General features: G+C 39.5%; 2 protein-coding genes and 1 long non-coding RNA gene across 5 annotated transcripts in view; 1 reads left to right on the plus strand and 2 right to left on the minus strand.

The window, feature by feature from the left end:
- LOC148719002 (uncharacterized) overlaps window positions 1-266 on the minus strand; it is a 1,256-nt gene extending 990 nt beyond the window's left edge. The window contains exon 1 of the long non-coding RNA XR_015994081.1: window positions 50-266. This is a non-coding gene — a long non-coding RNA (uncharacterized LOC148719002). The remainder of the gene's footprint in view (window positions 1-49) is intronic.
- A 3,147-nt stretch (window positions 267-3,413) lies between these two features.
- On the plus strand, window positions 3,414-12,064 carry LOC111342804 (uncharacterized). Of its 2 annotated transcripts, XM_088741382.1 has the most exons (8): window positions 3,414-5,346; window positions 6,619-6,677; window positions 7,063-7,129; window positions 7,477-7,633; window positions 8,328-8,566; window positions 9,573-9,620; window positions 10,127-10,307; window positions 10,934-12,064. In XM_088741382.1, the coding sequence occupies exons 2-8, from the start codon at window positions 6,657-6,659 to the stop codon at window positions 11,436-11,438; spliced, it is 1,218 nt and encodes a 405-aa protein (XP_088597508.1). In that variant the 5' UTR covers window positions 3,414-5,346; window positions 6,619-6,656; the 3' UTR covers window positions 11,439-12,064. The 2 variants fall into 2 exon arrangements, with proteins under 2 accessions (XP_088597508.1, XP_088597509.1); XM_088741383.1 differs by lacking the exon at window positions 6,619-6,677.
- A 595-nt stretch (window positions 12,065-12,659) lies between these two features.
- Window positions 12,660-17,500, minus strand: part of LOC111342803 (uncharacterized) — a 6,857-nt gene continuing 2,016 nt past the window's right edge. Inside the window, exons 4-9 of one of the 2 annotated variants that reach the window (XM_022949920.2) lie at window positions 16,971-17,171; window positions 16,462-16,536; window positions 15,804-15,906; window positions 15,357-15,422; window positions 14,598-14,864; window positions 12,660-12,955 (exon numbers count right to left, since the gene is read on the minus strand). In XM_022949920.2, the coding sequence (XP_022805655.2) occupies window positions 12,765-12,955; window positions 14,598-14,864; window positions 15,357-15,422; window positions 15,804-15,906; window positions 16,462-16,536; window positions 16,971-17,171 (903 nt within the window). In that variant the 3' untranslated portion in view covers window positions 12,660-12,764. Of the gene's footprint in view, window positions 12,956-14,597; window positions 14,865-15,356; window positions 15,423-15,803; window positions 15,970-16,461; window positions 16,537-16,970; window positions 17,172-17,500 lie in introns of both variants that reach the window. The other variant, XM_022949919.2, reaches the window with a different exon arrangement.

The following is a 17,500-nucleotide window of genomic DNA, read 5'->3' on the forward strand; positions in this document are numbered from 1 at the left end:
TCGATTCGTATTGTGAAAGCTTTTGTATTTCATAACACGGAATACATACCAATCTCCGATGTCTTCCTCCCCGGAAAAACTACTAGGTAAAATCTGCTTTTCCTCCTCTTCCAAGGTAAGCTGCTCAAGATACAATGCAGCTTCTTCTTCGGTCGGAACCGGCTTAGTCATCGTATCCGCCTATTTCGAGAAACGGCTTTTCAGGAAAGCTCTCTGGTTCACTTTCTTCGCTGTAACTGTAACAACTTACGCTCGAAAAGGTGAAGGTAAACGAGACATTGTTTTAGTGAGAAAGGAGCAGGAATAGCAAATTTACTACATGAGAAGTTAAGAAAATGACGTCACGACAAAAAGACAATAAGCTAAAAGCGCGTAGCCGCAGCTCTATCCCGCAGGCTCACTGGAACGTAAATTCATGATGGCGGACGCGAAAAAACAACTTTTCAGGGCTTATTTTTTCCAGTTTGTGGGGTGAAAATCTTCATTTCAATGAAATATTAAGTTACAGTCTTTCTTAATGACCTGATATAAATGAATCTTTGTGACAAACACAACATCAAAATTTCGTCGTAGAAGCACTTTAAAAGAAGCTGGTTTTTCACATAGTTTCAATCTTAAGTCAAGTTTATTCCAGATGGCTACAGTTCTATAATAAAAGATCCTCTGACCTGTTGTAGTTTTAAAAAGGTGAATGTTGAGTTGTTGAAAGTTCCTCGTTACACGCCCAGATACGCTGCCTCTTGTTACAAGCTCGGATGTCAAATATATAGGCGCTAGGCCCGTTTTACATTTCAGTGATAAGGTAGCGTCACGATAGTACAGGATTGATTTTACCGGTAGTCAGCGTAGATTCCTTAACGTGGAAGAAATATGATCGTACTTCTTTACATTGCAAATAATGCGGGCGGCAAAATTTTGAACATATTGTAGCTTATGAACATTACAAGCTCCGGTGGAAGACCATACTGACGAACAGTAGTACATCTTACTAAAAACGAGGGCGTTAATTATAGTTTCAAGCAGATCTTTGTTAGAGGTGAATCTAATGCGACTTAGTTGGGATAGTTTCGACATGCAAGATGAGACAGTCGCAGAGATATGATTGTGAAAGGATAGTGTGGGATCGAAATTAACACCAAAATCCTTGACTGTTTGAGCTGGGATAATTTCCTTTCCGAGCAGGGACAACTTAAAGTCTGGAACTTTAAGAGACATTCTTCGACTGCCAAAGACCATCAGTTTAGTCTTCTCAGGATTAAGCATTGAGCTAAATAATGAAAACAACTAAAATCACCTGACTAAGGTATTTGACACCCTCAGGAGACAGCTATGGCGAGTCTCGACTTAACCCAATGGTTAGGTTTGGGGTTGCAGAAATCCATTGCCCTTTTGCCAGTATTTTGATGTTAGGGTTACAGTTTAGGGTTAGGGTTACAGTTTAGGGTTAGGGTTACAGTTTAGGGTTAGGGTTACTGTTGGGTTAGGGTTTGGGCAACCACAAGTCAAGTGACAAGCATTTTCATTGCCCTCTAGCACCCCGGGGCAAGTATCCAGATGGCACTCGTCTTGCTGAGCCCAAAACATTTTACAATAACCTTCTAAACTGTTACTTGCAGTTTGTGCTCTAATCCCAAATTGAGTCCTACAGAGCTTTTGACAACTACTCTTTCCTTCTAAGTCCCTATTCTTTATTAAGATTCACACAAAACATTCAAGCTTTACTGATCTCATAATTAGTTAACAGCTTGCATAGTTATAGACATGAAAATAGCAATATAGTGACAAAAGGAAAATTTTATTAAGCCATTGTTGAAACACCAATCGCGTATACGTTGTAGATCAGAGTTCACTCATTCTATAGCTTGGGCAGAATCATTCGGACTAAAGGATAATATAGAAGCTTTGTGTCGTCCACATAGCATTCAGTTGAACAATCCTGACAGATGTTTGGTAGGTCGTTTACATAAATGCTAGATAATAATGCTCCTAGTACACTCCCTTGCGGTACACTACTGACTACTGGTAATCTATCAGATAATACAGAGTTCATGCGGACTGCTTGTTTTCTTTGAGAAAGATAGCTTTCGAACCATTGAAGTGCAGAAGATGATAAACCAATGTCCTTTAGTTTCTTTCGAAGAATCACGTGGTTGATAGTGTCAAAGGCTTCACTCATATCAAGATATAAGACTGCAGTGATTTTCTTCTTGTCGATCACGAGGAGAATAAAATCAGTAGTAGAGATCAGTGCTGTTTCGGTTGAATGCCATCTTTTAAATTTGTTGCCGCTTTGTTTCGCTGATATTCTTTGATTAGTTGTTAAATAGGAAGACAGCTGATTTAATGCCGCTCTTTCGCATAATTTAGAGAGTATTGGGAGTAGCGATATTGGTCTATAGTTGTTAGCTTCTTCATGATCTCCATTCTTGAGAATTGGAAAAACTTCGGCAATTTTCCAAGAAGCTGGAAAAACACCACTTTTAAGAGAGGCATTAATGATGGAGGTGATACAAGGAGCGATGGTCTGCAACTCTCTTTAATTATACGAGGCGGTACTTTGTCAATTCCTGGAGCTTTGTTGTTAGGTATTGAATTAACAATGTCTGTAACCTGAGAGCATTTCACAGTGGTGAAAGAGAACTGTTCTGAAGTTGGATAGTTAATCAGAATGAAGGTGTCCGGGGCGGGCGCGTAATTAAATTTGTTAGCGAGAAGTTAAATTTTTTCTATCGTAGATTTCCCAACCGAGCTAAAGAACTTGTTGAATTCGTTTGCTACGGTTTGATCATCTTTAGTAAAACTCTTGACATTCATGGACTGTTTTGGAATATACGGCCTGATTGTTTTCCAGATGCTTCTAGTATTGTTGGGATTCTGTCTTATTTGTTCTTCAACGAATTCCCTTTGTGCGAGCCGTATTTCCCGCTTGACTTCCCTTCTGAAATTGCGGTAGCCTGACCACATAGCTGGGTCGTTTGTTTCTCTAGCTAGTCGTTGCCAGTAATCTCTTGACCTCATTAAACCACGAATGTTATCATCTATAAAAGGGTTTGGTATAGCTCCCAGTTTGACAGTTTTGACGGGTGCATGTTGATCGAGGATTTAACGAAATAATTAATTAAAGTGTCGAGTTTATCATCGGTATCCTCAAAGACGTCTCCTAAAGACCAAGGGGCATTTCATACGTCGTCCAAGAATGCATCCTTTTTAAAGTTTTTGAAGCTTCTGGTGGATATATACGTAGGTCTCGGTCTCGGTTTCTTGAGGTTCAAAGATGCAACAATGAGATCGTGATCACTTATCGAGTTGGCAAAGACGTTTGTTTTACTAACGAGGCTCTTGTTGGAAGCGAGTATTACATCAATTAAGGACTCTGAAGTCTTTGTTATCCTGGTGGGTCTTTCAATCAGCTGAGTTAGATTAAAGCTGTTGCAGAAATCCAGGAGAGATTTTGATTCGGTGTCATTGGCATTGAGGAGATTACAATTCAGGTCGCCCAAAATAAAGATGAGAATATTCATTGACATAGCTGAGGTCAACGCGTCGCTGAATTCAGACTCGAAACAAGAGAGAGAAGTATTCAGGGGTCTGTAGGCTGTGGAGATAAGAAATGATTTGAAGTTCTTTACTTGCACTTTGAGCCATAATTGATGAAATCCCGATTCAGCAATATAAGATAGTTCATTCAGTCGAGAGCATTTGAAGTTGGAGTTTACAAATGCACATACACCTCCTCCTTTTCTTTGACTTCGATCTAACCTGTAAAGCGCATAACCTGGGAAATGTACTTCCAGATCGGTTACAGATGATCTAGCCAGGACTCTGAGATTGTGAAAATGTCTAACTTATGTTTTAGCGCCAAATCTTTAACCAAGATGTGATGAGTTCTATTCTTCAGTGAGCGAATATTCAAATGAGCAATGATGACATTGCTTTGATGTTTTTGCCTTGACTTTGTCTTCGTTTCCTCGGTTCGGCCAGCAACATCGCCAGGATTGAGTTCGACGTCGCCGGATAGCACCAAAATTCGAAGAGAACGTGTAGAAGTTGAGTTTGGGTAGTATTCGAACTTGCTTTAGTGAATGCTCTTCCCGGATTCTGCGAAGTGCTGACATGTGTCGGATCGTTTGCCGCCATCCAGCAGGAAAATACAGCTCGCCGCAAAACTGCCAACAGTTTAGCCGTTCGACGTAAAAAATTCCAAATCATAGTCATTGTCACATGAAGTTAACCATGTTGGAATCCTAGACTGTTATGTTTCTAGTCTTGTGGCTTATGCAGTTGTAATAGATACCCATCCTATCCTGGTATCGTAAACAAAGAGATTTGGCTCAAATCCCTGAAAATTACTGGAGTAGTACGCTATACTTGTCCACGACAATTCTTATAGGGCCATTTATTTATTATTATCATTATTATTATATTTATTATTGCTAGAGTTATTGATTTTATTTTTATCCTGAAATTGACCTGAGAAGTACGAATCAAACGACTGGTTGCAAATGTGTTTTAGAACTAAAAATTAGTTGTTAGCTTTTGAAAATAATTGAATTATATTTTTAACATTTCTGTTGACTGTAAGGGAAAGAAATTAACCGGTAGCTGTAAAGTGGCCAACACTTTAACTTTTAGCCGTAAAAGCCGAGGCAAATTAATCCTTTCAGATTCTATTGGTAAACAAGTCGTTGCCCCATTGAGACCCTCCCTCAAAGAGATAAAGACGAAATGATCATTTTTAGTACAGTTCTTTAAACCCTAAAACATCCATTATATACCCCTGCATTGCAAAATTTACATTCAACACTGTTTAAACTTTTAATTAAAAATACGCCGGCTGCTTTACAGAAATAGGTAGCTAGTGCTAAAATGCTTTGTTATGGCTCATTTTCAAACAAAGCATTTTCGAATGAAAGATAATTTGTTTACAAGCAAGAGGCGACATGGCCAACCGTTCCCAACTACAGGGTACCTCTCTTGGAAAGAGACCCAATTGGCATCTTAGAGGCTCTATAGTGCTATTGGCCTGTGAGTTTTTTTCAAACTTTTCTACCGCAGACTGACTGTAACTACAATTCATGTGTGAAGATCAATTCTTGCTCTTCCACTACTCAAAATTTTTATCTATTTCAATTACAATATTTATTTACTAAGTGCCAGTCAAACTCCATCAATTTAAGATAATTAATTTGTACTATTGCACCCCAGGAAGCTTTTAGCATTGTCGTAAAAAGATAATATGAAAAATTAATATATCTACGACAGAAGGGAATCGTCAGTACTCACATCGCTTCGTCCCCTGAACGAGGCCGGATAAAACTGAACAGTGACGGGATTAACAGGAGTGAGGTTAGCTGTGATGTGTGCATGTTATGTAATTATGCAATATTCTAGTTTTGACCCACGATTGTTATTGACTTGTATAAGAAAAACTAATTCGCCATCCATTAAAATCATATTTCACGGTACTTAAAAGTGGGTAAATTTGCCTGCTTCTCGGTTGAAGAAAAACAAGAATGCGTCGAGGGAAAGGCAAAGGGAGGTCGGGACTGAAATGGAAAGAACCTGCTTCAGTAACATCCTTGTGACATAATATCGCCTGATGAGGGGACTGTCCGAAAAAAGACGTCCTCTCCTTAGGGAAAATAATTTTCTTCCTGTTCTTAATCATTCGTGTTCTTTGCGTCAGGAATGTTTTTCGTTGCAGCGAGATTTTTGTCCATGAATGCCTTTGGTATATCTCAGTATCCAAACCTATTAAATTGCTTTTCAAATTTGGTTCTCGCCATCACTGACTATAAACAGGGCATTGCGATGGATTAATTGCCGTACGTATTGCGACGGGTTGGGTTGTACCTAGTCCTAAATCGATTTTATTACAGAAAAAAAAAAACTATACTCCCAAATCAACGATCAGCAGGCTTCTGTCTGTTACGAGACAGTCAAAAGTAATGGAGAGATGATTCTAAAAAAGCTACAGCCCCAATTATCGGCGAGATACGCCGATCTGACGTGGCAACCGATCGATAGGTCAGTCAGCGCAAGTGGAACCCACGTTTCGATGAAAGCTATGTAAGATGGATATTTGGTCGAAAGATGGTTCTGGAGTTTTTATGAGAATGTGCGCCTCGACTTGCTTTATCGCAACGTTTGTATATAATTCTATATTTGATCGGCGATTTCTTTCCGAAAAGAGGTTCAAACTCTGCACAACGACTAGTGTTGATTGCTAGAAGGGGAGGTTAGCAACAGCCAAAGCTGAAAGAAACTTGGGTTTTTACTGGTTGATAAAAAAAATATAGACTGTTTACAACGCTGTAGAACGAGATCAAAATTTTACACAAGCACTGTGTTCCCCCAATCCTATCTTTAGTAACTGGGCCGATTCCTCTTCGACTCCATCTTGTTTAATTAGCCACGTTATTAAAAAGTCTTCAGTAATTATAAGGTGCTGTTAGTTATGGAAGAAGGAAAGCCCTGATGTTTCACTCTACTAAACGACGACAATCCTCTACAACGACCAATTTGCTTTTGGTTTAAGAAGCAATTATTTCTTCAAAACAAGCCGTTAGCATTTCTATCCTTTAATTCGTTTTGTTTTTGTTTGTTTCTTTTTTTAAGGAAAAATGATGCATTAATGGCAAAACTTGCAGAATACCATGGGAACTGAATTTCACGATGTAACTGACACTGTTTCGTTAAATCTAGCTTGACAGTCCGATGATTATTTGTACTCTTCCATTCGGAAGTATCTGAAAAAAAAATTTGCTTAAAGTCGGTGAACAAGGCATGATTTATTTTTTATTCATTCAGGTTCATTTATTTTTTCTGATCATTGCCTCATCATTTTTTATTTTAATCGAACCCAACTAACATATGAGTCTTCTCTTTTACTAATTTGAACGTTAAAACAGGCAACAGTGTACACCAACCAATGAAAACAGGCATAAAGTAATTAGCCCTGAAACTTACTTTTGGGTGCGCGCGCAGCGCCGGGAGATCCATACTCACTAACCAAATAAGCATTTCAACTAAGGCGTTTTCCTACTTACATTACCATTTCAGGGATCCGTGATGCTTACAGTAATTTCTCTTAGTTTGCTGTTTTTGCTATGTTATACTCCAGCACCAAGTAAGTATCGCCTCTTGTACTTGTAGTTATGGCAGAGAACAATCGAAAGAATTACCGGAACTAATCGTTCGCCCTTCGATCGATTGTTGTTTTTTCTTTTATTTTCTTCCTTTTTTTTAATTTATTCTTAGTTCTTTTTTCAATAAAATCATTCTTTTTGTTTTTCTTCTTGCTCGAAATACATCAATTTGTTTTGATTCATTTTCATCCCAGCCAAGCCGTCATGTAGGTATAGGCTTTATTTGAACCAAAAGATCTTTTCATTTTCTCTTCTGTTGCGCCAATGCACGATCCTTGGTGAATCAGGCAAGAGTGTGGAATAACCGTGACGATTAACTTTTTTTCAGACAGTGCTTACAGCTCATGCGAGAATTATAAGAAGCTGGGTGAAGCAAATCGAGCTGCAGGTTACGGCATTGACACGGGAATGTCAGACAGGAACAATGACTGGAGAAAGGAATGGTACCGATTTACGGGTGACGCAGGAGAAAAAATGGCCGACATGTAAGCTAATGACTGGGCGATGTGATGACTAGTGAATTTGGTTTCTCCTGTCAAAATTTCACATTAATTAAGAGTAAATATTTTTAGAATTCGCTGAAGAAAGTACCATACTTTATGCCATTTAAAAGAAGAAAAAAGATGGACGGAAAAGAAACTGAGGCTAGCGTAATTATTTCGATCGTGTTTTTTTTTTTAATTATTCAAGCAAAAATACAACTTCCAAGCTCAAAAAATATTCCTAAAATCTTCCACTCTAATCAAATAGGCCGATAAAATCAACCATAAATTTTGGTTAGTTTTCTATGCGGCCACGGTAAACAAGACTGATAATTCGTCAAGACAATTTATTAGGTTTCTCGCGTAAACAAAAAGAGCTGGTAAAAAAGGCCATAAATTGTCAAGCTTTCAGGAACTTAAGCTCTGCTTCACTATTACAAGTATTTGACTTCAATATCTATCAAACATGGAGAGATCGAACAAAACAAATTATTTTAATTAGAAGGTTGACTTCCAGATACCGTGTCAAATATGAAAATTTCCCCGAAAATGATTTAAACTGAAATCAACGTTTTGGTTCCTTTAGAGGTAATTACTAATGTGGCATGTAAAAACCACGCAACTTGCCAACAAAACTGAAAGGGTTATGGTCTTTGCTGTCGAAAGTGAAAATATTTTAAATTATTTTATTTCACAGAAAGACGACAGGGAAATTTTTGGAGTCGCCATCATGCGGTGCCTCATACCCAGGCTTCCTGCGTACGTCCCATCCTGACGGTCTGAGCTTAGGAGAATATGTTAAAGGAACAGTATGCTTTTCACAAAATGGCGGCTGTTATAAGACGCAAACAATCAAGATCATGAAATGTCAAGGATTTTGGATTTATGAGTTAGCTCGACCAGGTATCAAAAGAGCGAGATATTGTGGAGATAAAGGTAAGACGTGTGATAAGTTTTCCTGTTAGTGATTATTGTAGTCAAACGTCCAACACGCTACATGTCGTTTAAACGATTTCTCGAAATGTACAATATGAGCGAAAAGCGATGCGAAGCAAGCGGTAGAAACGTTGTATGACTAGGACGGCTAAGAATACGAAAACCAAAAGCGGAGAAGACGGTAAGCGGACTGGATCATTGAAACGTAGCAATGGTAAAGCACAAGTCAACTGATCAAAAACGCATGCGGAAAAGGCCTTAACGAGACGAAATTATGCGAAAATACCTAACAGAATATTGATTACGTAAAAGTGAGAAAAAGGAACAAAGAATGCGATAATGAGGGGAAAAATGCGCTTACAAACGAGAAAGCAAAGAAAAGAAACAAATACGGCCATGCGGCGGTAACAGTGATTTTAAAGAGAAAACTCTTGCGTTTTGCTCAGTTTTCTTGTTTATTGTACTTTTCTTGTTTATTGTACTTCTCAAGATTCGGGCGACATGACTAAAACTCCCCAAATATAGATAAATGTTCCCGATTTCATTTTGTAAGAACAAACGAGATGTTATAATGTACAAAAACACTTTCGGTTAAATTCGTCTTCATGTGTTCGTACGGTATGATGCCTCATAACCCATGATGGCTAAGCCAATGAAAACTCTAATATTGCATTATGCGCTTATCCAGTTTTTAGTAAATACTGATATAATACTGGTCTGCATGAACGTTCAAAAATCAAGACATAATGTGTGGACAAATTAAAATTGTATACAAAAGTGGAGATCACTCGATACTACATCACGTGGTACCGTGTGCTAAGCACCAATCACGTAAAAAGAAGATAAGATTTTAGGACGTGGGTAAAAATTCGAAGCTAAAGAAATTTGAAGATTTTATCGTTTGAATTTAAAAAACATTAAATTGTCACTAGCCAGGTATTAGGAAAGTTGGAAACATAACCTCATTTCACTTGCGATTGTTTTTTTCGAATGATGAAAATAATAGTTCTGAAGCCAACGGAGAAACCATGCGACGAAAAGAAGTTACTATATGGTAAGTGTGCCTGAAATATCATGATGGACTACATCTCTATTCACAAAATATACACACCTTATTTGATCGTTTAACATAATTCCAATATGCGGGGATATGTTGGAGTAGGTTATATCAACTCAGTTGAAATTGTAAATTGGCCACCGTAACAAATGAAAAATTTACAATTTCAACTAAGTTGATATAACCAAATTACCTTGTTACCCCCACCAACGCAGCACCACAGGTGCTTTAGAAACTTTTAGCCTTTATTATTTTGTAGGGGCGAGAGGCCAAGGGTACCTTTTACTCATTGTCCAGAGAGAATATCTCTTTCTAATCAAAAGTAGGATATTAAAAACAGCAAAGACCTTGCGGAAATTCCTACGTTTTGCCTTACAACCTAACTCATTTTTACTCAGAGTTTGAGCTCCAAAAGCTCGTTTACAATGAATTCGCTCGATAGAAATATAATTCAAAAATTAAAACTTCGTATACTATATCCATTTAACCCTTTTGCGCTGCAGGTCTGAACAAGAAAAACGCTGCCAAGTCTTGCCAAGATCTTAAAAAGAAACAAAAGAAACCAGAATCTGGGATATATTGGATTAAACCTGACGGTAAAAATGCCTTCCAGGCCTACTGCGATCAAGAAACAGACGGTGGAGGCTGGACACTAGTATACAGCTATACATTTACGAACTACAGGTAACTGAGACATACATGGAGTTTTTCCTTATACCAATTCGCTTAAACTTCAATTTACTCTACAAATAGGGCCCTGACCGAATGTTCAGGGTCGAGAGAACGGTAGGGAAAGGCTTTTATTGGCCGCGCTCATACCACGGTGAGATGACAGGTAGCTTATGCATCGAGGGCAAAGATCCATTCCTCATTACTGAGGTGGAATCTTATTTAATTGCACATGTTCGAGGTGGAACAAGAGCTGATAATCTTTTTTGATAAGCGGAGCTCACCAGAGAACCATCCAAGTCATCACTTACTCGGGACTTTTCAATGAAATTTACGTTTAGAACCTCTTTCAATAGATTGTAACATCACCTCTGTTTGATGGTTGTAGCCACATTTTTAACAGAAATATTAAAAAATAGATATGGAACGTAAATTTAGGCTAGCCCCCCACGCCCTTTTTCATTTGTTTTGTTTGTTTGCTAGTGGGTAATCTACGAAATAATTACGAATTGACAAGGTGCCCAGGCTACAAACGATCGAAGGACATTCTCTTCTAGAGGAACCTGATGATCGAGGCGACAAACAATTTTCTCATTGGAATGGAAATTTAACACTAAAACACTTCTCATTTCATTTTTCAGGAGCTTTAGGTCAACATCTAACGCCGTTACGCCACGTCCTAGCTGGTACGCCCCAGCTGCTAACGTGCCTGTGTCCATCACCGCCCCCGTCAGTGAAACAGACTACAACGCCATGGAATTCAGCCTGTGGAAAACTCTTGGCCATGAGTTCATGATCAAGTCTAACATAAATCACTGGATTGTTTGTACATGTACAGAAAGTACCGGAAGTTTGGTGGATTTGCGAGAAGGGAACCTACAGTGTCGCAATATAAAGAACGTTGCATCCGGGTGTCATGACTTGGTTCCCGACCGGCTCATTGAGATCACCGCTGGAAACCCTAACAGTCAGACTGTGGGCCCTGATCTCATTCGTTCCTCAAGCAGTACTAATCTGAAAGAATATTACTATTTCGATGGAAATACTCGCACTAATTGGCCTACCCATGATCCATGCGGAAGAAACAGCTTGAATCAGCTCACCAACGTTCCTAATCCTCATGGGAACATCTACATCCGAGAATGAAGAAGAGGAATGGCCCTTTACTATAAAAGTAGCCTATTTAAACAATAGAGTGTTTCTTTTGAGGAACTATCGGCTGATAGTTTCCCCGCGGAAATTTGATGTTCTTAAAACAAATGTTTGCCCGAGAAGCGAAGCTTCGAGGGAAAATATGCTAGTTTTAAGAACATCAAATTTCCAAGGGGCAACTATCAGACCGATAGTTTAGAGACATAAAGACTCTATTATTTTTATTTTTCACCCCTAAATTTCCTTCCGCGCCTACAGCTTGTCACAAATGTCAATAATTCGCAACCGTACATCGGCTAAATAATACGTTATACCTGTCAGAATTGAAAAGTCACTGTTTTTCCGATCTGCCTAACTTTGCGGCCGTCAAACTATTCAAAACTTTTCACAGATGAGTACTATCAATCCAGGTATTTTCCGGGGACGGGCACTATTCATCCGGGTATTTTCCGCGGGTGGGCATTATGGGCTGATGGTGTCTATCCACGGATGAACACTATCGCGTCACGTGATCGATTTAAACCAATAACAACCGGAGAAAATTTAGTGGTGAAATATAATGTCTATTAGGGTGAAAGTAGTATTAAGGTTCTTCACTGAATAAAAGGGATGAAATTATATATTCGGTCTCTTATCACTTTTCTTTTCGTCAAAATGCTTTCAATGTAACTCTGGAGAGGTTTTCAAATCAGAAGATCCGGATTCGAGCTGCATAGGTCGGGCGGGTTATTTTGTGTGTTTTCATGATAAGGAAATCCCTCAACCGCATTCCTAAGAGCTGGTAACAGGAGAGATCTGGAACCCAAGTTAAAAAACACCTAACTTTCAAAGTGTTTATGGAGGCTTTGCCCCTCTGTCTGTAAGTTCGCCCCCTTCTAGTTGGCCCCCACGATGACATGTCCGTCCCCCATCATCACATCTAGGTGAGGGAGAGTTAGAAAGGGGCGAACTTGCAATGACGCCAAACCTCCCCTTCTTACGGTGTGTCTTTCTACTGAGGACAATTTATAGTAACGGTCAAGTTTGATAGAGACTGGGGTGGGGGGAAGGGTAGGCTCGTATTCCGCTGTTTTCCCGAGTCTGGTGTTCCGGTGTTCTATTCCTCCCCCCCCCCCCCCCCACCCGAGATGGGTGTATATGTCACGCGACCAGTCTTCTGTATTTGGGTTTGTTGACGAAGTTGGCGTTTGTCGACACATTATTAAAACTGCCATCTTGATCTTGTCTAACCAATCTTGTCTTGTTTACTGGACCTTGGGCTAATACATTACAGAAACCATAGCAACGTTGAGATCAGAAAACAGAAGTGCGTTCAATCATCTACATTTTTCTGATCTTCTCATAAGCATAGCCGACATTAAGAACAGTGGCCTCATCAAACTTTCTTCCCACAATCATCATACCGACCGGTAAGCCATCACTGACGCCGGCGTTGATTGACAGGGCTGGGTGACCCGTCATATTAAAGGTGCACGTATTTATGTAGTTCTCGCTGCAGCATGTCATATATTCTAAAGAGAGAAGAAATTGAAAAAGAATTAAATTATGGGAATTAAAGATACGACTAAAGGATTTCGTAATTGAGAAAAGTTCTGTACTTGTCCGACGCTTTAAGAACAAATTCGAAGCAAATAAAAATATAAATTTGTATTCAATCGAACACTAACAGCAGCCTTCTTCGACTTCTTTCTTAATCTATACGGTTTCTTATGAACCCGAGCCTTTGTAATTTTGGCTTGACGAGGTTTACCCTGTTTCCGATGTGTACTTCCCTAAACTTGTACCTAGACCTCCCTTGGCCACACGGAAGCATACTTTTCAGTTACACGGTAGGATTTGGGTAGGAGTTCAGAACTCCTATTAATGCTTCTTTATAAGTCGGGTCTCTGTGTGTCAATGTAACCCTTGCATATAGAGAAGCCAATAAGGAAAGAATACCTCAGAAGACTACGAAACATCTACGTTAAAATATTCACCTTTATACCCTAACATCACTATGCATATTCTCCTTACTGTTCTCTATACATTTCCTTAGTTGCTAACAAGGAGAACATGTTTAACAATCAAGAACTTCTTTCGTTATTGATCATTTTATTTATTCTCATGACTTTAATGTGTGATTCTGGGGTGATATTGTAGGGAGAATTTAGATGCTAGTCACTCTAAGAAGTCCAAGGGTTAACAAGGCAACATGATGTTCCTCTAAAGGAGAGCAAATTTCTTAGCAACAAAATACTTTTTAACAAATGGTAAACAACACAGCGTACACTATTGAGTAATGGATGCACACGGGAGTTTGCTAAGCACGAAAGAAGCGTAAGAGTCGCGCGAGGCGATAGCCGAGAGCGACTCTAGCTTCTTGAATGCTTAGCAAACCTCTCATTTGCATCCATAACTCAATAGTGTACGCTGTGGCGTTTACCATTAGTTTTATAACATAACATTGATACATTGTAGCAAAAGAGTTCCCTTTTATTTAAAAAATCTTACGTGACCAAAAAAAGACAAACGCGCGCGGAAAAATAGTCTTTGCATTTGCTCACGTCAGCAGCGTACACCCATGGGCAAATGGAGGACGCTGAATTGACCAATCAGAACGCGCGCTTTGCTTTGGTTATGTTATAATCTTATTTGTGCACGATCCTCGCAGTAAAGAGCACTATTTAAGCAATAGTGAAAATCAGACCTGGAAAAATTCAGGCCTGTGCGGGATTCGAACCACTGACCTCTACGATACTAGTGCAGCGCTATACAAATACGTTGCTATAACCGCAGTTCAGATTTATGAATTCCATATATTCGTTGTATTTGAATTATTATCTTACGTGTTTATGTCGAATTAATTTGATGACCTACTCCCAGCTGGCTTGTTAGCTCAATTGGTAGAGGTCTGATTTTCACTATTGCTTAAACAATGCTCTTTACTGCGAGGATCGTGCACAAATACGTTTCTATAACCGCAGTTCAGATATATGAATTCCATAAATTCGTTGTATTTAAAATGCTTTTCTTTTCGAAGAAGACCAATTGTTTTTTCATTTCTTAAATAAAGACCTAGCGATGACGCCTATTTTTTTCTAGAAAAGGACTTTACCTTAGACTATTTAGTTACTCATGTTTTTTAATAATTTATCATTGAATCAATAAAATTACCTCGTAGAGATATATTTGGAGGCGGTAGTGGTCTGGCTTTTTTCGGATTGGTAGGCATTATCAACACGTCGACTTTGGTCAGTACCTCGTCAAACACTTCCCTTAGTTTCCACGCTAGATTGCGTGCCTTAAAGTAAAACTCGTCGTTATAATTACTTTGTAAGTATCTTCCTTTGATAGCTGTGACTTTATAGTCGGCACTGAGATCATTTGCACGAGTTTTCAGTCCCTGTGCAAACCATTTTTGGAGACTGGTCACCTGATAGCCTTCAGAATAGATGCAAATGATCAGAAAGAAAGGGTATTCAGAATTTTCAACGTAAATAGTAGTGGTTTATCACAAGCTATCTTCAAAACATTTCATTTTGCAACGTTTTCCTGACAGCTCTTAGTTATTGTCAGTTCATGTTCTATGATGTGATGGAAAGAGGCGCTGTATAGTAAGAGTCAAATGTCTTGCCCACGAGAACAGTGAAACGGCCCAGGCCGGAGCTCGAATGATCAGGCCTCCATGACTCTCTCCGGCTAAGTAGCCTACAAAACAGGCGTGATTTCGTTTGCGTTTTTCAGGCGAAGGATGGCAAAAGCAAGGCGAGCTTGAGGAATGCGAGGGGGAGAGCGCCTGAAAATGCAAAAAAAACAAAATTACGTCTGTTCTGCTACTCTCTCAGGTATAAACTGTGAACTCTTTGAGATATTTGGCCGCTATTTCTACCTCGCTTATATCTTGATTTTATTTTCAGTGGGGTCTAAACCTACCGTTTGTCTCAAAAAATCTGTTAGGCCAGAGTCCTCCTTCGGTGAAAGCGTCATAAATAACAGTTGCTAAGAGAAACAAAAGGACAAGCCGCACTTACTGGGCCCGCGTAGTATTGAAGAAGGCACCGGTCACAGTTATCACTTGGGGAAGGGAGGGTCGGTTGTTCCACGATTATATTCGAATGATTTCCCCTCATTGGCAGTCAATTTGCACCCCCCCCCCCTTTATACTCTGTTGGCGACGACTGAATCCCCCTCCCTTCCCCCTTAAAACCCTGTGATCCCCGCAAAAATCCTTTGTTATTCCCCCTTTCCCCTTTCCTCCCTCACCGGGCGATAATTTATAACCGGTCCCTAAAACGCTTAAACTGGAAATGAAAAATTGCAATATTACCAAAGTAGCCAATTTGCCGCTTTCAATTGCCGCAAAGTAAATTTTATATTTACCATCCAAATGCATCGGAACAGAGACATCTTGTAAAGTCGCACGCGTTTCTGTAGCCAGCCGTTTAGCGGCCTTTTTGATGCATTCGTCAACATCGGGCTCAGACTGTGGACGAGAAAAGCCCTCTGTGAGAAGTCCGAGTCGAAGGTGGGATATTTCACTCGTAAGCTGTCAAAAATGATAAATGTTGATTGGCAAACGTTAAACGGTAAAAGGTAAACGATAAATGGTAAACGGTAAAAGGTTACCAGAAGAAGGTAAACCGTTCCCTGTAACGGTAAGAGGCAAACGATAAGCGGTAAAAAGTAAGCAGCAAACTATGGACGGTAAATGGCAAATGCCTACTGTGGAAGTATGTTGAAGTGCTAGTTTATAGGCTTTCTACATCACCTTTAGCACGAGTTTCTTCCTCAAAAGGGTGTAAATGTCCAGTTTAAACTTATACGAGAATATGAGGAGATTCTAACGAGCAACTTAGCAAAGTTGATTTTAGCCGTCGATAGAAAAATTCGTAAAGAAATTACTTATCTGCTAGTATCACGCAGTTTAAGCTGCCGATTGTGATCAGAAGACAGGGAGAATTCGTTCCAGAAAGAGCTGGTTAAAATTGTGACGCTGGCCAAAAAGATCACAATCCTAGAAACAAGATAGCTTCGTCACCTGATTTACGTAAGTTTCTGGCCGCAGTCCATGTGGTTGGCGATAATCTAGGCCATCGTCTGAGCCAGCTGTAACCTTCAATGCAAAATCATTATTAACAATTTCATCTATTAACGGATGTACATTGGAAGATAATAGTAATCTTTCAATCAGGGCTTTCAAGAAAAAAAATCAGCTAAATAATAGCCTAGTTCGTGTAAAGAACGCTTATCCCAGGAAAAAGCACAACTTGAGATGTTATGAAAATTGAAAGCTTACAAAAATACGAGAATAAATGAGAATCACGACTAAATTACGGATGAATACTACTCGTGGAGGAAACGCATGTGAAGAGAAAAGAGCGTTGGGGAAAATGTGTGTGGGAAAAAAATCGCGTTCTGGAGAAAACTTGTGATTTGGGAAATGTGCATAATCAAAGACTTGCGCCCGCTTTATTGCTCGTGTCCTTCGTCATTTCAATGCTTTTTATTAAGAATTTCTAGGAACGCACTGAAAAACAAAATACCAACCTCAAGTAATAACGCTACATCGTGCACAGTTCTTGCCATCAACCCCACGTGATCAAGGCTGAATTCCATAGGTACGACACCCGTATATGGAATGAGACCCAGAGTAGGCTTCAACCCCACAATGCCACAGCGCCCCGCTGGATTACGAACAGAGCCACCTTGATCAGCACCTACCGCCATGTCCACGTGACCTCCTGTCACCTGAAAATTCAAAAGAATATAAATACAATTCGTAAAGCATATTTGTCTGAATCTCAACAGACAAGGTTCCTAGGCTAGCCTTACGATGATTCAGAGAATTTCTTTTATGGCATTGATTATTCTAGAGAAAGAGGTTACAGACCACAATACCAAGAGCTTTGTGTCCTTCTCTATGTTGTGGGGGTTCATTTATGTCCTCTGATGACTTAACGCTGAAGATCTAGAAGAAGGAGTGTGGTCCTTATCCGAGACGGCTCAGAGTTCTAAATACTTGCAAGGACAAATGTTCCTAACACGGTAAAAACACACTCGAGCCAAGTGCCCATCCA

The sequence above is a fragment of the Stylophora pistillata genome, chromosome 12 (genome assembly GCF_964205215.1).
Source record: "Stylophora pistillata chromosome 12, jaStyPist1.2, whole genome shotgun sequence".
In the NCBI taxonomy this organism is placed as follows: domain Eukaryota; kingdom Metazoa; phylum Cnidaria; class Anthozoa; order Scleractinia; family Pocilloporidae; genus Stylophora; species Stylophora pistillata.

Excerpts from the sequence above, each read along its gene's own strand:
- LOC111342804 (XM_088741382.1), top strand. The coding sequence starts at position 6,657 with ATGGGAACTGAATTTCACGAT. Across the intron at positions 8,567-9,572 it reads GAGATATTGTGGAGATAAAG|TTCTGAAGCCAACGGAGAAA; the intron begins GTAAGACGTGTG and ends TGAAAATAATAG. Across the intron at positions 9,621-10,126 it reads CGAAAAGAAGTTACTATATG|GTCTGAACAAGAAAAACGCT; the intron begins GTAAGTGTGCCT and ends TTTGCGCTGCAG.